At 36.0% G+C, this 25,422-nt stretch overlaps 1 protein-coding gene across 2 annotated transcripts; it reads right to left on the bottom strand.

Annotated features, from left to right (window-relative positions):
• Positions 1-3,295: 3,295 nt before the first annotated feature.
• On the bottom strand, positions 3,296-22,324 carry LOC149820657 (sec1 family domain-containing protein MIP3-like). Of its 2 annotated transcripts, XM_089982070.1 has the most exons (9): positions 22,277-22,324; positions 22,072-22,141; positions 21,910-21,979; positions 20,709-20,852; positions 9,410-9,562; positions 5,671-6,204; positions 4,028-5,569; positions 3,880-3,948; positions 3,296-3,671 (listed from the first exon to the last, which is right to left on the bottom strand). In XM_089982070.1, exons 3-9 carry the CDS (start codon positions 21,955-21,957, stop codon positions 3,543-3,545), a joined length of 2,619 nt encoding a protein of 872 aa, XP_089838196.1. In that variant the 5' UTR covers positions 21,958-21,979; positions 22,072-22,141; positions 22,277-22,324; the 3' UTR covers positions 3,296-3,542. The 2 variants fall into 2 exon arrangements, with proteins under 2 accessions (XP_089838196.1, XP_089838195.1); XM_089982069.1 differs by having other exon boundaries at positions 22,072-22,317.
• Positions 22,325-25,422: the final 3,098 nt, after the last annotated feature.

Raw genomic sequence — 25,422 nt, 5'->3', positions numbered from 1 at the left:
AGAATGATACTTGTAATCTACTTTTTGTGTTAATATATATTTTCTTATATGTATTTTTGCAGTTAAACAATAAAAAAAGATGTAGAATGTGATCATGAAGTTAAAGTTTCAAATCCCACTAAAGATCCCAAACTCGTAGGACATGTAATTTGCAATTATTATCATAAACAGACTACAGGAGACATTTATAGGTTAAAGCATCACTTAGCTAGCACAAAACATGGTGTAAGTATGTGCGAAGCGGTTCCACCTGATGTGAAAAGATTTTTTCAGAATCATCTAAAGGATCAAAAACAAAAGAAACAAGAGGAAGAACAAAACAAGTTGGATATCGGGAGGAGTATTTATTTTGGATCATCAACAGACGATAATATGCACAAAGAAACCAGTGAATCATGTAGTGATGCAAAAACAAACACAGGTGGTCCTATAAACCTCTTTGTGAACAAAGAAGCATGACAAACCATAATAAACACTGCTTTCAAAATGGATGAAAGAAAAAATGTATGTCGTACCATTGGTAGATTTTTTTATGCAAATGTCTTATCATTTAATCTTTGCAATAGTCCGTATTTTGTTTTGCAATGGTAGAAGCTATTGCAAATTATGGACGAGCGTTCAAACTGCCTTCTTATCACGACATCAGAACATGAATTTTAAAGGACGAGGTAAATTATACTCGCAAAATTTTAAAAGTGTTCAAAAAGGAATTGTCAAAGGTTGGTTGCAGCATTATGACAGATGGTTGGACAAATGAAAATGGAAGAAACTTAATTAATTTTCTTGTGAACAACTCATCTGGAACGGTATTTTTAAAGTCTGTTGACATCAGCGACATGAAAAAAATTGGTGCAAATTTATGTAAGTTGTTTAAAAAAGTTGTTAAAGAAGTTGGTGAAAGTAATGTGGTGCAATTCATTACAGATAATATACCAAATTATGTGGCAGCTGAAAATATGTTAACAGCAGGAAAAATATGTTTTTGAATTATGTGTGGCGCATTGCTTAGATCTTATGTTAAAAGATATTGAAAAAATATCAATTTTTAAAGATACAGTGGAAAAGGCAAAAAAAATTACAAGATATATCTATAGTCATGCATGAGTATTAAATTTGATGAAAAAATTCACAAAGAAGAAAGAACTTCTACGTCCAGCCATCACTCATTTTGTTACAACATATCTCACGCTTCATAGTATTGGATGTTATAAGAAAGAGTTGAAGTCGATGTTGTCTTTAAATTTTAGATCATCTAACTACTATACGAAATCTGATGCTAAGAACATTTTTATATTATTCTTAATGATCATAAGTTTTGGGTTGCCATATCATATGCAATTAAAGCTACATTGTCGCTCGTGAAAGTGTTGCGATTAGTGGATGCAGATGAGCCAACTATAAAATTTTTGTATGAGGTAATGAATAGAACAAAGGAGAAAATTGCTTCAAATCTTGAGAAGGTTGAAAAAAAATATAAACTTATTTGGAATATCATTGATAGACGATGGGACTTGCAACTTCATAAGCCTTTGCATGCAAGTACATATTATTTAAATCATCATTTTCATTATGCTGACAACTTCAACCCGGATGAAGAAGTTATGAGTGGCTTTTATGATTTTGTTGAAAAATTATGAAAATTACAACACAAATCGATGCATTTAAAAAGGCAAAGGGGTTGTTTGGTAGAGAAACAACTCTTACAATAAGAAAATTAAAAAGTCCTGGTAAGTTTGCAATTATATTGTTATTTGTTAATATTTTTTTATGTTTTTGTTAATTATGACATTCTTAATATTTTTATCAAATTTTTATTATTTTATTTGAATGCAGCTGACTGGTGGAGTTCATTTGGGCACGAAAATCCTGAGTTGATGAATTTTGCAATTCGAATTTTAAGCTTGACGTGCAGTGTATGGGGCTGTGAGAGGAATTGGAGTACTTTCTCATTGGTTTGTGACTTTGTATTTTATTTTTGAAATACATTTTTATAAGTGTAATTATCTTATAATTGATTATCAATGATTTAAAATTATAGGTACATATAAAACAGAGGAATAGACTTTAACAAGAGAAGATGAATGCATTGGTTTTTGTAATGTACAATATGAAATTAAGAGAGAAATATGATGAGGAGGGCTACCATAGACCCTATATGTCTAGATCATATAGACTCAGACGATGAGTGAATTGTGGAGAAGGAAGATCCAGTGTTGCCTAGTGATCCCAATTGGTTTGAGGATTAATGGTTGGATCCGAACTTCGACATAAATGCCATTGAGCATGTGCCTATTGAAAAAGGCACTTCACGTCATGATTCACAAAATGGTTTTAGGCAAGACAGGTTTTCAAGAGATCGAGGTAAAGCTATATTCCTTTTACCTTGTTATGAATATAAATGTATTTTTTAATTACATAAAATAAGTATTTAATACATGATTTTTTATTGAAGAAAAAAGAAAAGCAAAAAAAGTAATCGAGGATGTGGAGAAAGCAAGTACAGACGATGAAGAGTCAGAGCATGAAGATGAAGGAGAACCTATTTATATGGATTTCTCAGATGATGACATTGTAGACTTAAATATTGATGATGACGAGACACAAGAAGAGCCTAGGCCTTAATTCATATCATAGAGATACAACCACTTATATATTTTTTGGGGTCTTTCATTTGTAATTGTGAATGTTAACACTCTCATTTTGAAGAGTTTTGAACAAATATATTAACATTTGGTTGTTAATGCTAACATTCATTTTCTAATTTTCTAATTATGACAAGATGTTGTTAATGTTAATATGCATTTCGTTGTTAATGTTAATTTTTTATTGAATGAATGCTCATATTTTATTTCTTAAATACTTACATAGATCGAGTTGTTGCATTAATGTTACTTTTACATGTTAATCTCATATTTTTTAAGTATTTATTTGAGATTTTTTATTTCTTATTGGTTGTTGCTTCATCGATAAAACATTTTTTATTTATTTATAATTTTAGATATTTTTTATACTTTTTTAAATTTAAAAAAAAAATGAGGCTTACGCTTTACGCCTCGAGGCTTATGCCTCGCCTCAGATTTTGGTGGAGCGCCTCGCTAAGCTTCAATGCTTTTCACAACACTGGTGCCTATCATTCATGTTTCCAATTTTCTAGGAGCCCTAACAGAAGAGGTTCCTGATTACAGCTAATTTCTCCACTTAATCCTTTATCCAAACACACCATAAATCTCAAACATAGGAGGCACATACATAACCTTCATTCTTAGGCAAGAGCTTGGCTTGCAAGTCTGAAAACTGAAAAGAAAAAAAGAATACCATTTTCATTTCCACTACCAGTCTACATAAATCTAATCTTGTTTTTGAATCAAATCAAACCAAGTTTTCCAAGAATAAAAAAAATGCTTGTTGAAATTGTACAATCTGCATTGATCAAATGTTGTCGCTACACAGGTAACTACTGACATATGCTTGGATATATTACACTCGGATTTTACATTTATCCCCAACTTTGCTGTCGGTATTTCACTCCAAAAACTAAGAGATTAGCTGTAGCTACAAGACCCAAATAACAAATCAAACATGTCATCTGGGGTCAAAAGAGTTGTACCACCAACAAGTAGCTCTGCATGGGGCTTTCCACTTTCAGACAATGCTTCCCGCGCTTCCCGAACCTTAATAAAGAAACACAACTGTTCAACAAATATTCTCTAGTGAAAGAGACAACGCTCAGCTATATATGTGCTCATATTAGAGATGGTCAGCTAAACAAAGTTTACTAAAAACTCTATGATGCTAAATAATGTTCATTAAAGACAGACCAACAGTTACAGGGCCTGAAACAAATGTAGTGTAACTATCTAAGATTTCTAAAGATCATACCTCACGGGCATTAACTCCTCCCACTATGAAAACCATAAGAACGCTCTGGTCACCAAACCTTGGTTTTGCCTGACAGTTTAGATGTAATATTCAGAATCAGCAAAAGACATTGTAGAAACCCAAGAATTCTCCAAATAAAACTCTTTACCTGTCCAAGTCCAAATCGACCAAAACCACTTTTAAGAAACCGCCCAACTGCTGAAGAATGGTATTCCAAACCAGGTACATCATGCTTTCTCAACAGATTGCCAAGAAGCTTATAAATCAATCCTTTATCAATAGAGAAATCATTGTTATAGTGTCTGACTAACTGCCCTTCTCTGATAGCTGAGTTCATCTTCAGGCCTGACAATTTATGAAAAACCTTGAACACATTATCCACTCTATCTCGCAACTCCAGCCTCAGTTGCATATCTCCATATAGTTGATCATTGTTATTTTCTGTATCATCGTCTTCCCAACTACCCCACTGTTCGTCAAAGTCGATAGCTGGCTCTTCCGTTTGAGCTCCCTCAGGCCTTCCAGACTTGACCTTCTCATGGTGTCTGTGCAGCTCTTCTTCCATGTCATAAAGGAACTTAAACTTTGTGATATCTGGAATTTCAAGGATTGCGTCCACAATTGTTTCTTTTAGTGATTGCTCCTCTTCCCAAGTGAAAGGGCCACCAGGCCCAGATGTAGCAAAGTTTTCACCAGCCAAGATGTAGCCGACCATCGCTAGAATAATGGCATTTTGAAAAGAAAGAGGGCCTGTGGTAGATTCTGCATGCCTTCCCTGTGCATGGGAACGTTGAGATTGCGCTGAGATGCTCTTACACAGGAGATCACGAATTTGACCGGAGAGACTTTGACTATCCCCACTGCTTACACTTAGAATTCTCTCAGCGCTAGCAAATGCATCCCAACGGGAACTATGAGGTTCGCTTAGTGCCAATTTGGTGGCTAGTGCTAACTGAACAATCCCTCTGTTCCTCAATAAGGACACTTGATTTGAAGAAATAACTTTAATCATAGACTGCAACTCAGCTGCAGCAGGAAACCCAGGCCCAAGTTTCGCACTGGCAGCTGCTTTCTCATGATAAAGAGTTTCTTGAAGCCACTTTTTAATCAACAAGGCTCCTTCTTTTGTTCTTTTATCAAATAAAGATTCCAAGCAGTTTTCCCCTAGATGATCAACAGTTGAGACAAATGATCCATCCAGTGAAACGATATCGGAAGAGACCATATTATGACCATTAAATCTGCTGTTTTGGTCAGGTAAATCTAAGATTTGTGTTCCAGTATGTTTCCAGTTCCAACCAGAGGTAAAAGACATAATGCATTCTGAAACGAAATGAGACCCATTGGTTGGACATTCTTCTCCAGTGAAGACACTTTCAAAAGGTATTCTAAAGTCGAGAGGAGCTCGATTCAAGCACGAAGAGGAGGGTTTGTTTTGGAGCAGGGAGCCTTTCAAATGTGGACCATATGTTGTCCTCTCCCTCCTCGGCAAACATGATAATATCCGATCAATAAGAGAATCCCCATGGCAGCATGGTGTAATGAGATCTAGTGTACGGTCTATAAGCAATAAACCAGCTGACCTTTTATTGCGACCACCTACATCATAAAGACTGGACATGTCCATCAATATTTTGCCAATTGTTTTGGACAAACCACCGAGAGAAAATATTTCCAGCTTCAGATCCATCTACAAAATTCCCAAAAGCAGAACAAATGTCATTGAACAATTTAAGCAGACTAGCGTGCACAGGTAAAGTAAAAATACCTTAAGTTAATACTGGAAACTACCTTAGCAGCCAAATGGTAAAGAAAATGTGCTGTGAGGGTTGCACCTGGAGGAATTTCCTCACCATCAGACAGTAAACCACTACTTATGGGGGGTAACCCCGGGCTAAGGGAATCTTCTTGGTGTATTGACAAGCATGCTTCTGAAACTGCACCCTCTGATGGTAAAACAAATATGCTGGGAGACAGAGGACACAAAATCATTGGAAAGTGCTGGACTGACACAACCAATTTCAGCCATCCTTCTTCCGATCTATTCAATAGGTACGTCTCATCAAAATCCCGCTGAGTTGAACCAGCCTTAAGATTAGAAGGTTCCACCTTGTGTGGAGTTAACTGCAACCAACCATCATCAGGCATGTTCTTTCCCTGCTGATTTGTTGGTGTTGACTGAATGCTTTCATCGAGCAGAAGAGAATCATGTTTTTCAAGTCCATGCTTCCTGATGAGTTCTTCATAATCTTGAAGCAGCAAGGATTCATATTCACGAAAAGCATCTGGTCCCAGGGGTGTGTCAATATATGCTGAGTGGGCTATCTGCACATCATCAACAGCGTATGATTCATGCCAGAATGGATGACAACATACAAATTACATATCCTAGTCACAGGCTACACAGTATTATATCAAAAATTGCGGCAAAGGTTTACACTTAGTAAAGGTCCAAATGGGGTACAGTTACTACAGTACCTTTGCAGAAACTTGCTAAAGAAAATTTATAGACTCGAGTGTTGGAGAATGATAAATTAAAATCATAGAAGCAAAGATGATCTATAACGGCAACAAAGGTTGTACCTGGCATCTCTTATAAATATAAAAGCTTTAAATAGAAATATATTCTCTAAGCAAGAACTTTTGAAAGTGAGATGCAATATCTTATATAAAAGAACAGATCAACCAAAAACTTACAAAAGAAAAGTTTAGGCCGCAGATAAGGGCTATAGCCACCGTATAGTGAACCATATGGATATGCAAAAATACTTCAACAAACGGTAAAGTGAGGTCATAATCAACTTGTGTCAAACATGTTAACACTTTACAAGATACGGAGGCAGGCAGGACAGTCATGTAGAAGAGCAAACTGAGACATAACTGAAGCAATTTGAAAGGGCTTTCTAAAGAACCTTTTAAATGCTGGGGGTGTTTGAATGACATGGATCTCACACAGAGCTCCAGGGCCACGTAGATCAAGGCATGGGATGCATGCCAGATCTGAGCTTCCAACAAACAGGGGATTTCAGATTTTCAGGTCTGATATCTCTAACCCACATAAATCCCTGGATCTCTAGTCCAATTTGGAAGGGGGGAGGGGGGATTGTGGTTTTTCAGATCAAATATCCAGGGATCTAAGGTCTCTAGGGAGGTGAGAACAGACCCGAGGCTCTCAAACACATCATGAATTGACAAAAGATCAACCTCTTCCATACAGAGGTTTTGAACTAATATCTGCCTGAAACATATTGCTCCAGTAATTTTCACCATAGAAAAAGGTGAGACAGCTTTACTGACTAGCATTTTCAAGATTTTTGAAAACCACTGTCACAGGTATCACCTTGATGTAAGCGTAAATAAGTCAAAAGTTTAAGCATGAACTGTATGATGACAGAAAGTAAATGATTTTGGACATATTTCTTCCTAAAAAATGTGTGAAATTTAAGTATGCCACAATACATATCATTTTCTTGCATGAATGATTTGGATTCACACTGCACACCAAAATAATGGTTTACTTAAGGTTCATGACATAAACTTCAATCCGAAATCTAGGGGAGGGCATCAGACTCACCTATTAGGTTCTTGGGATTACCTAGAGTGGCCAGCACGGCTGATTTGGCCAGGTTTAGGCCTGTGACTTATTGGTTTGAGAATAAAACAAGCCCAATTATGGACCTGTTCAACCTTCCAGGCAGGCAGCTGAGTTCAAAACTCAGTCCAAACTTGACTCAATAAATTAAAATAATATATATTATATTCATTTTTTAAAATTTTGAATCAAGATATTGGGCTAGCTGGTTGGGCTACAGTGAGAGTCTGGATTAACGACATAAATATTGGGTAAGGTTACGCCAATTCATATCAGGTTTGGGAGGGAAGCAAGAAAACCAAAAAGAAAGAAAGAAAAATCCCGCCCAGTATGCTGATAGAGTTGCCTGAGCCACTTCCAACCCATTTAAACCAGGCCAAAGGGTTGCATCAAATGATTATCTAATGCTACACAAGTGCCAAGTGCTAGACAGAATGTATGATGGATCTCTTCCAAAAGAGTTCAGTAATTTTTCAAGAGACCTGGAACAATAATCTACATACAGAGTGACATAAGCTAAGGGAGAAAAGCTCCCTGGGAAACAACAAACAGAACCTTGAAGGACCACGTCAGTTTAACAATTTGTCCATATTGCGCGAGCAAAATAACCCAACATGAGGACATGTTTAAAGGTCAAAATTGTTAGGATAGTTATCCAGCTTCCAAATAACGACCCCATTGTTTAGGAGCATATTCATCTAACAAAAGAGGTAAAATTGATCTGTCATCATCTAATTTGTCAAGGCAAGGATAGGAATCACTAATTCACGCCTACATTAACATAGTCAAGCAGAAAAATACGACACTCAAGCTTCCAACACTTTATCAAATTTCACGCAAAATCTCTCTCAAGCTTTATTTTTACTTTTCAATATGGTTTCAGACCATACTTATTTAGTGAAGAACTTGAAAGAGTGATCCAAACTACTGTTCATATCTACAATCAAAATAAAAGTTAGCATCAGGGTTTCTCTAATGCCTTCATTGAAATCCTGGTTATTTTTGTTTAATGAATATAACAGAAGCTTCCAACTAGTTGGAGCTCTCTAAATCCTAAATATATATGGAGATAAATCATTTCAAACCCTAATATCCATCTTTACATTGTTTTCCACGGATCCATCACTTCACCTTTTGTCACATCACAAAGCAGGAAGATATTGACAAACACGCTCACAAGATCCATGTTGCATGTGTGTACCTGTGTTTCCTTGGTAAATAAAAATTTTGGCCGGAGCAATAAGGATCACTATAATAACAATAATCCTAAGATAATTATGGCAGACCAGAGTTGTTTTAATATAATACTCTGTGCATAAGGCCATCTAAGAGGAGGGCCAGAGAAGGCTGAGAAGCCATCTATTTGGACAGGCAGGCCCGAGGGCTCAAAACCCCAGCTTAGGCCCGGCCAGCACGCACGCTGCCTGTCCATTTCAAAGGATTGGGCATGGGCTGGGCCAGCTGGGCCTAAACCCGATCAGGCCAGTGTGGGTCCCCATGAACCAGCGCAGGTACAGCCTGCTGGTCAGCACTAATAAGGCACATTTCAGACCTCTCTGAATTAGGTTGCAGGCTTCTAGATACAGACTTGAAAGCTAATAGAAAAAAATAGATTATCCACAGGAGAAGCACAAAATAAAACAATGTTTTAGTTCCACAGTGGATAAAGATTATACATCAATTTTTAAATCGTTGAGTCAGACACCTGCCTTTTTTTATCTGTCAAGGCATAATATTATCAGAGAGCCACTGAATTCTGTTCTTTCAAGTTAATGAAGCTGCACAAGAACACTCAATTTGCAATAGCAGTTCATAAGTTCTTCAAAGATATTTAATGAAGCAATTTACTAACCACATCAAGATGTACTCACCAAACAGGAAAAAACACAAGGCAATATTTGATCAGAACATGAATCAGATTTAGCACCAAGAAAGCACCTCCGAGATTGAAGTAAATATAGTGCAACGAAGAACAGTTTGGTGCATGCTCAAGCAACGTAGAATATACCGATGGGCATCACTTAATAGACGTGACGTTATGACCACAACCTTCTTCGCAGGAACCACAAAATTGGAATTCCAGTCAACCACCTACTTAAAAGAAGAACACAGAAAATAAGCATAATTTCATCATTCTACAGTATGCAGAACAATGACAATGTCAAAATGCTTAAGTGGAGTTCAACATCCATATAGTTGCTGAGCATCCAAGTGCTCTTTGCCATGTGAAGTCTGAGATCAGATTAAGAACATTCTGACAACAATTCTTTGAAGGAACATATTTTATGGAGTTCCAACAAGCACCTACTTAAATGTATAATATAAGATATCAGTGCAATCCTATAATGCTGCAGTTTATGAGACAATGTTCGAATCAAGAGAATGTTCAAGAATTATTAGTCATATAAAGACAGTATGACATTAGATTAAGAATAATACATGGATTACATGCTCCAGCTATAACCTGAATTACAAGCATGCAACCAGGAATAGAAAAATCATCACATGAATTTATTCTTGCATAAGATAGCAGCTGTCCTTGAAACATTACTTGTCCAATCTGCAAACACTGTGCATTTCTGCTTGTGAAATAACTTCAATCGTGTGCAGTAATCTCTGATTAATTAAAGAGGAAATCACATAAAAAGATATCATAATCACAAATTAACTATTTTGGAATTTCATGCCCATGGATATCATCAGAAATTTTAAAATATCTGCAGTTTATCGCACTATGTAAGAATTCTGTAAGAGGGAAAAACCAGTGAGAAACTGTAAGCAAAGGGAAAACTAAGGAAATTGTTTTCACTTTGTAATTGTGCACACACACATAGATACATGCACCAAGCATCTAAATCAACCATGTTCATCAATTGAATTAAACTTTAGAAGACACATGAAATGATAGAACAAAATGAACAATAATATCAACCTATCAAATCAAGCATACATAAATATTTGGAAATGAAAGCATTTTTCCCATAAAACTTTTAGGGGTTAAATCTCTTTCTTTATGTTTTACTTTGTTTATACAAATGTGAAAGGAGATCTCTACTAAACCCATGTGCCTTTTTTGAGCCATACGGATGGCTACTTTTAGTAATAAGCTCTTAGTTTCACCATGATGGTGGCATAAGGAGGTCAACTTGTCATAGTTGATACGGTTGAGGAGTTGACCTATGTCACAAAGACACGGATACGTGAATACGAATTTGTAAAAAATTTCAAGAGTTGGACATGAGAACACGGATACATATAATAACTTAAATTTATGAAAATGCCTAATTTTTAATAAAGAGTTAAATGATCTTGATTAGTTTTGGGCCTTAACCAAACCCAACGTATAAAGCACTGTAAAGAAGTTAATATTCTTTTAAGCTTAGCTTACAACCTCCCATCAGTTCTGCATTAATTGACTTTAATGAACCATTTATTCCTAAGCTATACCCTATGAACAAATCTCTCTGTTTGAGATAATTGATAAAGTGGGAGGGTAAACCCTTTAGGGAGGTAATTGATAAAGTGGGAGGGTACACCTTTAGTCCCATATGGATGAGAATGAGAGGTTGATGGACCTCCCTCTTCTATATAAAGACAAGCTGGGGATGGTGAGGCTTGAGCCTTTAAGGTATCGTATGAGAGCATGAACATATCATGCATATTGTATCAGTAAACAAAATTGCATTCTTATTACTTTTTAAATGGTAAAAAATGACCATGGAAGCCATTTCGACCGTGTCTGAGATGACTAAAACAAGGTTGCAAGTATCGTATAGGTACCTGTATCGGTCAAGCCCAAAGTAACACCATATACGTATCATAAATTTTTAAGAATTTTTTTTCAAAAAATTAGTAAAAATTCTAAAAAAAATCATATCACATGAAACAATGATGAATTTCACAAAATACAACCATAAAATCATATACGAAGCATTTACGTCTCTATGAGCCGCATAAGACATCATCAAACATCAACTAATATAGAATCATAGATAATATTGCATGCATATCTCACAATAACAATGCAAAATATTAAATATCTTGCAATTAAGAACATGCTACAAGACTCATACTTTCATATTACATAAACAAAAATATTATGCCAATAGTTGCACTCAATTTTCAATCGGTTTCTGCTCATTACTTGAGTGCTCCATTGTCATGTTAGATCATCTTATACCATTTTTGTTGGAGTGTGGAGTATGATTTCTACCTTGATATAAATATTTAATTTTTGTTTTGAAAAATAACTTTGTAATTTTATGCATAATAAAGATTTTTTACCTTAACCCATTTTCTTGAATGAAAAAATAATGAAAATGCACTTTTTTTTACCTTAACCCATTTCTTTGGGTGAAAAAGGATGAAAGTGCACTTCTTGACCTCCAGACAAATGGAAAAATTGACCCTCAAAATGTATTTAAAACCCAAAATGAAAAAAATAACTTTTGGCCTTTTTAAAGTGTGTCAAAGGTGTATCGTACGATACACCCTGTATCCCTGTATCATACGATACTACACGATTCAAGGGTGTATTGTACAATACACATGATACGGGTTGATAGACACTCGTATCGCGATACGAGTGTGTACATATTGCAAAACCCAAAAGTAACGATATGTATCGTACGATACGGTACGATACTTACAACAATGAATTAAAATGACTTTGACCATGTCTGATGGGGTCAAAACACCCTTGGTCGTGTTTGACAAGGTCAAAATCATGTCATCTGCGTGTTGTGCAGATAACTGTGTCGTACTCCTTGTCAAGTCGTGTCATGGGTAACACTAAACCAAAATGGTGTATCACTGTGACATAGGAGTTGACTAATTGACATAAACAACCTCCTTTTTCAGTAGATTGGCTAGACTAAATTTCCTTGGTCCAGAAGACAAGGTCAGCGGTTCTCAAAAATTATGATACGAGGATACAGGCATACAATATATATACCAAAAATACATGAATTAGAGTGTGAACTAAGAATTTTTGACGCTTTCTTTTTTAAAAATTGACCTTGCAGATGTGTTCAGCATTATACATTAATCGACTGTTAGATCATTTTTTTTCAACGAAAAAATATGATTTTTGCATGCTTGAATATTTACAAAAATTTTAAGTCGTTGATTTTCAAGCCTTAAAAGATCCTTATTCATCGTAATCGGATGATCCAAGAGTCAATCCCTATAAAATTAAGCATGTAGTTCACATTTATACGGTAAAATTTAAGAAAAGAACAAAAAAACTATTGAAAAACTCAGTTCTGTAATGAAATGGATTAAATCCAAAGAGACGTCACTTATGGACTTGTAAGAGCACACTCAATCAAGAAAAACACTTGATTGAATAAGTCACACGACCCTCACAAGGGTCAAAATATTCTTGTTATTGCATAGGAAATACTCTCTTGAGAGTTAAAAATACAAAGGCCTTAAGGGCCTATTTATAATGCAAGAGGCCACAAGGGAGCAGCCCAAACTAGCTTTTGGGCTGCTCCCAACGGTCACATTTTAGTTCCAACAGCAAGTTGGAGTTGTCCCATCATTAAAAAAAAAAAGTACAAAAATAAATAAAAGAATAAAAATAAAAAGGTGGTCAGCCCCTAATGGGGTGACACCTATTACAGTGAAATGACCAAAATACCCCTAATGAGTATTTTGGTTTACATAAATATATATACTAATATATACATACATATATATATATACATACATAACACCCCCCGCCCCTCAAACTCATGGTGTAACAACCGAGAGTTTGATAAGTAGGAAGTAAAATCTAGGTGACGGGAGCACTTTAGTGAAGAAGTCTGCTAGTTGATACTCAGATGGAACGTAAGGGAATATGATGGTCTTCCTCAAGAATTCTTCGCGAACATAGTGGCAATCCATTTCAATATATTTTGTCCTCTCATGGAATGTATGATTGCTTACAATATATACAACACTCTTGGTATCACAGAATAATCTTGAGGGTTCTACAATAAGAACTCCCAAATCCTCTAGTAATTGTCTTAACCATACTAACTCAGACATAGTTGTTGTCATTGCATGATACTCAACTTCAGTAGAAGAGGGGACACCTTCTGCGGCTTCTTGTATCACTATGAAATTAGAGAATCACCTACAAAAATATAAGAACCAGTTGTTGAGCATCTATCATTCATATCCTCCCTCCCCAATCAGAATCAGAATATGCAATGACTTCTAACGAGGAAGAGAATGATAGAAATAATCCATAATTGATAGAATTCTTAATATATCCAATAATTCTCATTACAGTACTCATATGTACTGTAGTGGGAGCATGCTGAAATTGACTAACAGAATGAATAACATGAGAAACATTAAGACGAGTAATGGAGAGATAATACAAAATTCCAATCATTTGTTTATATGGAGTTGGATCCTTCAGAGGTTCTCCATCATCTTTCTTCATTTTCGCATTTATGACCTCTGGAGCATCAACTCATTTTTCACCTGAGAGTCATGATCGTTATATGATCTTTGTTGCATACTTAGTCTATGACAAAAAATAACCACGATGTGAGTAAGTCATTTCTATTCCAAGAAAGTATCGTAAAAAACCAAGATCTGTCATATCAAAGTTGTCTTTAAGCACGTCTTTGATATGATTAACTCTCTTCTTGTCACCTCCTGTGATAATCATATCATCTACGTAAAGCAGTAATATTATCATTCTTGTATTGAAAGACTTAACAAACAAGGCAGTGTCAGTATAACAAGATTTAAAATGAAGTTGTGTCATCACACTAGTGAACCTATCATACCAAACTTTGAGAGTTTGTTTTAAACCATACAAAGCTTTTCGTAACCGAAGGATTTTTCCATATGCTAAACTTAAACCTGGTGGAGGATCCATGTAAACTTCCTCATTGAGATTACCATTCAAAAAGGCATTTTTTATATCCATTTGAAAGATTGGCCATTTTTTAATTAATGTTATAGAAATAAGAGTTCTAACAGTGGTCATTCGAGCGACTAAAGAAAATGTCTAGTCATAGTCTATCCTATATTTTTTACTGTATCCCTTGACTACTAGCCTAACTTTATATCTATCTAATGTCTCATCCCATTTAGTTTTTATCTTGTATACCCATTTACATCCTATAGTTTTCCTTCCTTTAGGTAATGTTTGGATTTCTCAAGTTTTTGCTTTTTCTAAAGCTTCTAATTCATTATTCATCGTCTTAATCCATTATTGATGATTTTTAGCCTCATGGTAAGATGTTGGTTCTATATATGAGTGTATGGCCATTAGACATGATCTATACCTCGGTTCAAAAGAATCATAAAATACAAATCCACTATGAGTTTTTGAAATTCTTACGGATTTTCTAATACTAGAAGAATCTACATCTTGATTTTGGAAATATCTTTCTAAAGCACATGGTGGGTGGTCTTCGGTACCTCGAGTATAGGTTTGTATGTGAGATAGTTCTATATTATCAAGACCCTCATTCACATTTTCATTTGCATCATGAGTGTCTTCATTGTCACTCTCATGTACATCATGAATGTTTTCACATCTTTCATGTTCATTGACAAGCTCAAAAAGAAATAAATAATCACAGTTCTCTTGGATTTTTTCTTTGCCAAACCCATTTTCGTTTTCAAGAAAAATAACATTTCTTAAAACATATAATTTGTTTCTTTCAATATCATAACATCTATATCCTTTTTTATTTTCAGCATAGCCTAAAAAAACACAATGAATTGTTTTGGGGGAAAGTTTGTCATTCTTATTGGTAAGGACAAAACATTTACATCGAAAGGCTCTTAGCCTTTTATAATCGGGGAATGTTTTAAGTAATTTTTCAATAGGAGAGACATTTTCAATGTTTTTTAAAGGCATTGATGTGTCCCAGTTCATAACAATGGTAGAATATGAGTTTGCCACCCTTTTGTATTCATAATCACTTCTTTGATCGCTTTGACTTCTTTCATAGTTATTGGAGTTTCTTCCATTCTCATTTTTCACAAAGTGAGGAGGTTTATAACTTCTAATGTGATTACCGGGCTTTGACATAGCAAGCACGGATTCTTCATCCTTTGAGGCAGATGATTTCTTCAACCTATTTTCTTCTATAGTTAACTCTTCAAGAGTTTCAACTATAGTTGGTACACCTCCTCTGCGAAGAAGAGCCGACTTAGTCCCTTCAAATTCGAGTCTAAGCCCATTAATGAATTGGTAGAAATGTTTTGTTCTAATTTGTTTTTCATGGAGTTCTACGTCTTGGGGATAATACCGTTTTGGCTCTAGAAGAGTCAATTCATCCCAAAGGAGAGAGAGTGCATTGTAATATTTCCTAATGTTCATCTCTTAATGGGTCATAGTTTTTACTTTGCTTTGCACATTGCATATGTGAGCAATATCTTTAAGACTACATATCTTTAAGATATTTCCATGCATCACTAGCGAAATCAAATTTCGCTAAGCTAGAGCACTTGTGGATGTCCACACCATTGATGAGCCATACAATTCTTGGAATGGCCCATCCTCCACTCTTTTCATTTCTTTTCATAATCGGAGATGGCTTTAGATATCTCTTCTCCTTGAAGAGCAACTTCCTTTGCATTCTCAATTTTAATAAGAATGAGTTTAAGCTCTCTTTCGGTACCATCAACCAAACCCCATAAACCCTTTTTCCATATTTTGTGCTTCACTATGGATGCCCACATCACATAGTTCGTATCATTGAGTCGCACGAGAATGGAGACGATTGCTTCTCTTTCACTCTCTATGTCTTTACAATAAGGAGAAGAGAGAGAGAGAATGGAAAATAATACAAGATTTGTTTGAGAGGCTCTTTTGATAGCACGCTTCCCGATGCAACGATCCACAATCCGATACTCCACCAAACTCACGATCCTCTTCTTGATATTATCCGAATAATACTTCAAGAGCACCAAAGCTCTGATACCATATAACAAAATGAATTAAATCCAAAGAGACGTCACTTATTGACTTGCAAGAAGACACTCAATCAAGAAAAACACTTGATTGAATAAGGCACACCACCCTCTCAAGGGTCTAAATATTCTTGTTATTGCATAGGAAATACTCTCTTGAGAGTTAAAAAATATAAAGGCCTTAAGGGCCTATTTATAGGCCACAAGGGAGGAGCCCACATTTGTGACCGTTGAGAGCAGCTCCTACAGCTAGTTGGAGCTGCCCCCATCATTACAAAAAAGAAAGTACAAAAATAAATAAAAGAATAAAAATAAAAAGGTGGTCAGACCCTAATGGGCTGACACCTATTACAGTGAAATGACTGAAATACCCCTGATGGGTGTTTCAGTTTATATATATATATATATATATATATATATATCTTAACAGGTTCAGACTTCTGTTCACATATTTTCAGTTAACAAATTCTAGTATATGTGCGTGTGTGATCTTTATGCTTTATTCAGTAGAAAACATGTATTAGTTTAAACATTTTCACGTTTATATACGTTTTTAGCTCACATAAAAATCAACAGTCCATATTGCACCAAAATTTTGATTAACTATAAATCAAGATTTTTGTTAAACTGATCCTATCCAAAGCATGGTTTTTAGTAAATAAGCCAAAATAAACACATCTACAGGTTTGGATTAAGCAAAAACTCCATGCAAGTATATTTTTTAAAGGGGTCTGGGACAGTCTGGGAGATAAATGGTCTGGAAGCTACTCTCTCTCTCTCTCTCTCTCTCTCTCTCTCTCTATATATATATATATATATATATATATATATATATTATTCTCAAGCAATAAAACATGAATACCTCAAGTGCAAACTCTTGAACAACAATTTTAAAGCACTATAAATAAAAACATCAAATAATGACTAAGTTGAAATGGAAATGCAATGCAACTCATGACAAATTTTAAAAGAAAAAGAAAGCAATTGAACACAAAATAAGTAATTATGATAATAAAAGGAAATAGATAAAATTAATGATACAATGTTGACTGTCTCTGCGACAACTTACAGTGTCCATGAAGTGTCCTAGTGTGTCCAAGTGTTGTGTCTTGTTGACATCGGATATGCATGCTAAGTGAAGTGTCCATGAGACATAGATCGCCAATATAAACACAAATATTGTGATATTTTGGATATTTAAAATAGCAACGAAATTATCACAGTTTTTGTGGTGTTTTAAAAATATCACTGATATTTGTCACTATAAGTTCTTCATATTGTGATCAAGGCACTAACTCCAAGTAATTAAATGGATAGCTCCTAAGTTTCATGGCTTTGTTTAACTTTAATAGAATGTGATAAACCAGCAAGTTCCCAGTGACGTGCACATGTGGAGACAGCCAGAGGCTACACTGAAAGTGCCAACTGCACTAAAGGATTTAACTTTGGAGCTAACTAAGCCAGAGCATGACATTAATAAAATTAAAATGAATTTACTTGCAAAACTAATTTAAAGATGCTAAATTTGGAACTAACTTGGACAATTTTTGTAAAGTCCACAAATTTTCTGTGTTTAATTCCAGTATTTTATGAAAATTCATCGACCATGAATAAATCAATGAACTTTTGGATGTTAAAAAGGTTAAGAGCTTAATCAAACGCATTATGGATCTGGATCTCGGTAGAAGATCCACACAGATCAACATCTATGAAACCTAGTTCTAACGGTACATTTGACACTTGAGAGATTCACTGAATCTCCGAGTTTATTATGTTCGGATCCAGTGTGGATCCAAGCTTATAAAGCATATAACAAGGACTCGGATCCATTAGTGGACCCAATCCGGGTTCAGAGTACTTAAAAAAGAATGGAACTCGGCGGAGATCCAGAGCACTTGAAACCATTAAGACCTAGGTCTGCATCCATGAGATTGATCCAACCTCAAATCAACTTAGGATCCAAAAGGAGATCCACATTGATTTGTAGTCCAGAGTGGGATCCAGAAATAGCAATCCATGCTCAAAACACGCAAAGACCTATATATATATATATATATATATATATATATATATATATATATATATATATATATATATATAAACGAATACATAAATACTTGTGTTTGGATCCAAGATCTAAACGAGACAAATATGGGTCTCACATAATATATTTTGAGTTTTGAGTCCTTTCGGACCCAAACCAATTAAAAACACAAGCACAAACACATGGGTTGGAATCAGAATACAATCTAGATCCCATCCAACTAAGACCTTTTCGTATAGTTCTCGTTTTAAGGTTGTTTTGATTTGGATCTTTTTATGATCCAAATTCAAAACACACACCCCTTTTTCTTATTTGTGGGTATATATATATATATATAAACAAATTATAAAAAAAAGGAGTTGAGTTGGGTCCAGACCCAACCCAATCCAGTTTTTACCAAACCTATGGGTCGGATCTAGGTGAAATCCAATCGGATCCAACTAGGGATGTCGACATCCCCAGATTGACCCCCCTTCTCCCCTATTTAAACCCCCTACGGGGCTCTCGTTTTATCACCTTCGAACTCCCTCTCTCTCTGGTTTCTCTCACCCTCATACCCTTGTTGCGCTCAAGGGGCAGCAGATTGTTGTCTCAATTCGATCCAACCCCCCGCACCGAGTCTGACTCAGTTTCACCGAACCAGCTCGATCAAACCCTGCCAGCACTGCCTCGGCCTGCCATCAAGTGCAGCCGAGCAAAGCTCGGCTAGCACCAAGCCCAGCTTGATTCTCCTTGTTCCGAGCTTGACTCGATCAGAGGCATCCTCCTGTTTGATCCAGCAGAGCTAAGTTCGGCCAAGGTCGAGCTCAGCTCGGTCCCTTTAGGGGACACCAAGCCCGAACCGGCTAGCGGCCAAGAGCGGCTCGGTCTTGGACCCCGAGTCCCCTATCTCCTTTTTTAACTGAGCTCGGCTCGATACTGGGTTCGGGTTTAACCCCTGTGACACAATCGTCGCCTCGTTCACTAATATAAGATTTTAACATCATTCTTTACGCAGCACGATAAAATCCTTTTAGCGCTCCACATCGAGCTTTTAAGAACCTACACTCAGAATAGTCAGAGATTCAGACCATCTCCGAGGTAGGGGAAAGTAGCTTACGATGATAATGGCGAAACATTTCTGGTACATATGTATTATATTTATGTCATATATATATATATATATATATGTGTGTGTGTGTGTGTGTGTGTGTGTGTACGTTTTTAACTCAAGAACGCAGTTTTGCATATTCTTGTCTCATTTAAATTATGTTATTTACTTTGTCGTCGCATTGTTACGTGCATAAGCTCCTGTTTATGCAATTTACTTAGACCGATGTACGGTTTCATATATTGGGCCCTATTTACGCAATTTACTTAGCTCGATGTGCGGTTTCAATGGTCTCAGTTGTTTCTACGTATTATCTTGTGAGTACCCATAGATCGTTAACTATCGAAACAAGATTATGATGTTCACTCTTCTTCTCTTGAAACTGAATGTTGTGAAATCTATTAAAGAATATATTAGTCTTGTCTGATATCAATGCACCTATCAGGCTAAAATGAGTTTGACTCGTTTTATGGGATACAGGTGACGAATAGACTGATGCTATAGACGATGGCGCGATGACGTGATGATATCAAGAATCTACTTTTTACGGTATTCGCTCTTGAGCACATTTTTGTAATTTTGTATAAAGACTTTTGTAATAACTCTTTCTATAATAAAACCTTGTTTTGAATCTTCATGATTTTAAATGAATGTATGGAAATGCGAACCCAAATCCAAGACATTTAGGGACCCAATTTGTTGGATGAAAATTTCGCCAGTAATCTGCCCAAGGTTCGTCGACTTGTTCTTTCCAAACATTATCTTCCGTTGAACTATCATTTCCAACTCTGAAAAAGGATTGATTTTTAACATTTTAAATTTTTCCTAAAATTTAAGAGTTTGGAATTTTGGGGCATTACAATTTTCACAACACCATTTCAATGGCAAGTAAGATCAACTAGAAACAAATGGAAATAATACTTACTTCATCATAGGATTGTAATGTAACCTAGATATATTCTGTGGCAACATTGAGATATGTCTTCTTAAATGTTATGAGCCACTAAAATCAAAATCCTTTTAACTTATTCAACTTTAATGCCTCAAGTTGAAATTGGCATCCATTTTCACACTTCTAGGTACCGCGATTACGCATTCAGCCATTAGACGAGTGGATAAAGAAACAAAATGAAGTTAAGCATAAACTAAATTGAATATTGCATACTTACGGTATCAAAAGTTGACAAGTTTTCTAAACTACAAATTGCACGTGCTCCAATTTCCAATAACAATGGAAATGCACCCATGAACTGAAAGGCTTCTGAACAACCTGCATCCAGATAGAGGATGGATCCTGCCACCTCATCTGATATCTGCAATATTGAGAAAACAAAAACTTAAGACACTAATGACTGCAGACCAAAATCTAATAACATAGAGAAAATATCAAACAATGTTTCACACAAGATGAAATGTATGACTGATGATTTTTTCCCATAGATATGCATATCAACCAACAAACAAGCAGGACAAAGAGGTGGCCAATGAAAGACATCTAAAATTCCATTTTTTAACTAATAGGTGATTTAAGAAGTCATTAAAAACAATAAACAGAAAGCACAACCTCTCAAGGCAACGAATCCACACCTAAAGGACACTATATTTTTTCAAAGACTTACCACCAACGATTCAAGAACCAAGCTATTGACACCAATCTTGGGATAAAAAAAAAGGAGTTTCTTTCACCCAATTTCATCAAAATCCATATCCCAGAAGAATGCACACCGATCGACACCAATCTTCTGCCCATATTGCACCAATCTAAAATTAAACATGTCAAAATTTTCATTGCATATAGCGGAAAGAATCCCACGAGCCATGTTCACTTATGAGCATTTTGATCCTTCTCTCTTTTTTCCTATGGTACGCCTATAGAATACCCAAGCAACCCTTATCTTTCTTCGCGAATCATGACCATTGAGGAGCCGTGTGAAGCAGAGGTCTCATGTACGGTTCTGGAAGAGAGATGGGAACAGTGACGTTATCATCAACTATGATTATTTAACAGTTCGAGTGCCGTTGAACTAGTTGAGGCGCAGTCAACCTATAGGGATAAACAGGGCGGAATCGTTGGTGTCAACCCATAGGGTTTCTAGCGTTTCGAGTTTCTTTACTAGCAGAATGTGAGAGATTTCCCTTTGATTTACCGGAAACTGAGGGGGAATTAGTAGCAGGTTATCAAACTAGCACCTCAGAAAAGAATTCCCAACAATTATGTCTGTATTCGATCCAAAACACTTCATAGCGAAAAAACACTACACACCCCACAAAAGAAACCAACAGAAAGATTTGCACGATTCAAACAAGATTCTTCCATCGATTTTCTTTGGGTTTATACAGAATGGAAAAGAAAGAGAAAGAAAAACTCACTTTCCGGATCGAATCCAAGCACGACGCGGTGATATCTAAAGAACCCATCTTTCATTCACCGAACAAAGATCTACAAGAACCAAAACCGAATCTTGCATAAGCTTCCATTGATTTTCTTTGGGTTTATACAGAATGGAAAAGAAAGAGAAAGAAAATACTCACTTTCCGGATCCAATCCAAGCACGACGCGGTGATATCTAAAGAACCCATCTTTCATTCACCGAACAAAGATCTACAAGAACCAAAACCGATTCTTGCAAAAGTTTAGAAATTATCAAAACTGAGGGAAAATGGAGGAAACAAGAAAATGGGTCATCGATATTAATGAATAAAACGAGCAGGGGAATCGAAACCAACGATCACCAACCGTGAATCTTTCGGTTTCCAAGCTACCCATCGACCGATCGGACCGACAAAAAGAGGGAAAATCCAAGACGGCCCATGTTCGCATGTTCAATCCTAAGTCTCTATGCGATCTTTCTTTTTTTATTGAACAATTTGCAAAGACAGGCTTAACTTTCTAGATTTTACAAACGGCCGCTATGACAAGAAAATAATTCACAAACAGCAGCCTGAGTACCCAAATGCTTAAAAAGACTATTCTATCTAAATGCTTTAGTAATGAATCATTAAAATTATGAACAATACAACACATTGATCTGCAGGAAGTTATGCAGTCTCATAAATTATAGTGGAGATTTTGAAAATATCAAGATTGACCCATCAATTTTTCTCAACATCTTGGAACCCCCAAAATCATCAAAAATAGATGCCCATATCAAACCAAGAAAAATTTGGATGGATTTCATCAGAAAACGCTGGAAATTTCAAGATTTTTTTTTATTTTTTGACACAAATTCGAACTTAAACCTCAAAACGAATACCTATTAGAATTAAAGGGTAAGACAGGAGAGAGAGAGAGAAAGCCTACCAATGAGGGCAGAACACAGAGTTATAGGTAAAACAGTCTTTTTAAGTTGAGGTAATTAAGGTGTGCATAGTCGTTTTTTTATGACAAGAAACCCTGGCCCAAGAGAGAAAACCCGGGGTTAGTATAATAAGGGTAAAACAGTCTTTTAAGTTGAAGTAATTAGGGTGTGCATAGTTTTTTTTTATGACAAGAAAACCTGACCCAAGTAAAAACCGGAGGTTGGGCCCTAAATTATAGTGGAGATTTTGAAAATATCAAGATTGACCCATCAATTTTTCTCAACATCTTGGAACCCCCAAATCATTAAAAAGAGATGCCCCATATCAAAGCAAGAAAAATTTGGATGGATTTCATCACAAAATGCTGGAAATTTCAAGATTTTTTTTGTATTTCTTGACACAAATTTGAACTTAAACCTCAAAAAGAATACATATTAGAAGTAAAGGGTAAGACAGGAGAGAGAGAGATACCTACCAACGAGGGAACACGGAGTTAAGAAAGGTATGATCATCTCTGTCTGTCAGTATAACAAGGATAAAACAGTCTTTTAAGCTGAGATAATTAGGGTGAACATAATCTTCTTCCCTGCCCAACCGAGAAAACCCGAGGTTGGGCCCTACAACCACCCTGCCTTACTGATTCACCCCTCCTACTAAGGCGGTTGTTTATGAATTATTTTCTTAACCTAGGTGCCTATTTGTAAAATAAAAAAGGTAGGTGTGTCTTTGTAATTACATTAAAATCGAAGCAGGTATTCATTTTTTTTTAATCTGAAAATTTCAAAAAAAACATGACGCTTCACAAAATTGCAAAAACAGGGTTGAGAGTTAATTTCCACCCGCAATACGGACCAAAATGGTAAAAGCCCTATAAAGAGTTGTTATTTTACCATTAAAATTTTTTGCTAGAAAGAAATGTATTAGTTATATGATTAATTGGTTAAATGTCCATACAGTATGGATGGTGCTAAACTGTAATGTCTCGACACCTGTTTAGTTAATCAAACCCTATAGATGTATTCAGCATGATTTATTTCTTAGCGAGCAGTTCTTAGATTGTGTTTTCTATATGAAAATACAATTTTCAGTCTTGAAAATATAAAACATTGTGTGTCATTGATCTTCAAAGGCGTGTTTATGTGTTGTCATAAGATGATCCAAAAGCTAATTTCTGCTAAACAAACCATGTAGACATATCTGCAAGGTCAGGATTTAAAAATAAAATAAAATAATGAAAAATTAGCATCATCTAAATCATATGGACATCAGGAGTAAACTCTAGACTATATTACAATGAACAATGAAAGAAATATTCAATTTGGGTCCGTAGAGTCTACTTGAGTCGTTCTTTGTTTATGTTGAGGGAAAAGAACACATCTGTCCGCCAATAGGATTTGATCCAGATCCATGAAAATGTCATTTGCAACTTTAGGGGGCATTTGGCTTACATCAAATGGTCACACCATGTTTTTGTCATTTTCTACAATTTTTGGATTTATAACCCAAAGAAACCACATCTGGATGACCTGGACGTGTTGGCTCAGCATGTCGTACCTACGGTCATCGTGCCGGCAACGTAAAATGCCGAGGCTAGGACCCCTGCCCCGGGGACCTATGCTAGGCATTGGCTTGCATAGAGGGGTGGTGACCATAGGAATCGATCCTTGACTGCCCGTCTAGCAGCAAGACCCCAACCCACTAGGCCAACCCCCCTTGGGAGTTGCTATTTTCTACATTAATCAAACAAAACCTGATTTGCAACACTGCTTGGGTCAGGCACGCCCAAGTAAACAGATATGGATCAACCATATGAGTCATAGATGGTTTTTTGTGGTAGGATAATTGGATTAGTAATTGAACCAATTAAAATTGACTGGCTGAAGACGGGTGCTTATGAGTTGGACCATAATTTACCAACTAAGAAGCAGATGCAAGAAGTGATTAACAAAGGGTAAAGCGAGAAGCAGAGTGTTTAAGAAATACTTGGGAGTACCAAGCACTTAAGCCCAACTCCGGCAAGCGATACCCCTGGCGTAAGCCAAAAACCAGCATAGGCTGTGGGGGTGAGGGTTCTAGCCATGGAGTTTTCCCCACAGGGATGGTTTCGGAAGCGGTTTCCCCAGGCAAAATATGGAACAAAAAAAGTATATAGGGAAGCGATTAAGAAGCAACAAAAGCAAGTAGAAAAAAATGACATAAAAAGGGAAAACTTGATTTTGTTTTAACTGGAAATGAATTTGAAGCTTTTTTATCAAAGTATTCATTATGTGTGCAGTTTTTTCTTCTAATAACACATTTTTAATATCAAGAAAGTTCACTATATAATAAAAAGAAAGATTTATAGCCCAAAAAGGCCGGCCTGCATGTGAATGTCACGAAGTTGATTGGACATAAGTTCAAAACTCATGGGGGCATCCAGCAAGGTCAAAGCTAGGTGTACTCCCTACAGCCAGCAAAAGTTTTCCCTGGGTATATATATATATATATATATATATATAGAGAGAGAGAGAGAGAGAGAGAGAGAGAGAGAATAACTAGAAATATGGGCATTTACATCCATGTGGATGTGCTTGGCATTGTGAA

This window comes from Nuphar pumila, chromosome 12 (assembly GCF_984573655.1).
Source record: "Nuphar pumila chromosome 12, dmNupPumi1.hap1.1, whole genome shotgun sequence".
In the NCBI taxonomy this organism is placed as follows: domain Eukaryota; kingdom Viridiplantae; phylum Streptophyta; class Magnoliopsida; order Nymphaeales; family Nymphaeaceae; genus Nuphar; species Nuphar pumila.
The sequence above is the reverse complement of the archived record's forward strand: the minus strand, read 5'-3'. Positions and strand labels throughout refer to the sequence as shown.

What these genes read in the sequence shown, in the direction of transcription:
- LOC149820657 (XM_089982070.1), bottom strand. Translation starts at nt 21,957, where the DNA reads ATGGGTTCTTTAGATATCACCGCGTCGTGCTTGGATTCGATCCGGAAA. An exon ending in ACTTGTCAACTTTTGATACC is followed by an intron (nt 9,563 to 20,708) that starts GTAAGTATGCAA and finishes TCTTTTAAGTAG; the next exon opens with GTGGTTGACTGGAATTCCAA. An exon ending in TTTACCATTTGGCTGCTAAG is followed by an intron (nt 5,570 to 5,670) that starts GTAGTTTCCAGT and finishes GGAATTTTGTAG; the next exon opens with ATGGATCTGAAGCTGGAAAT.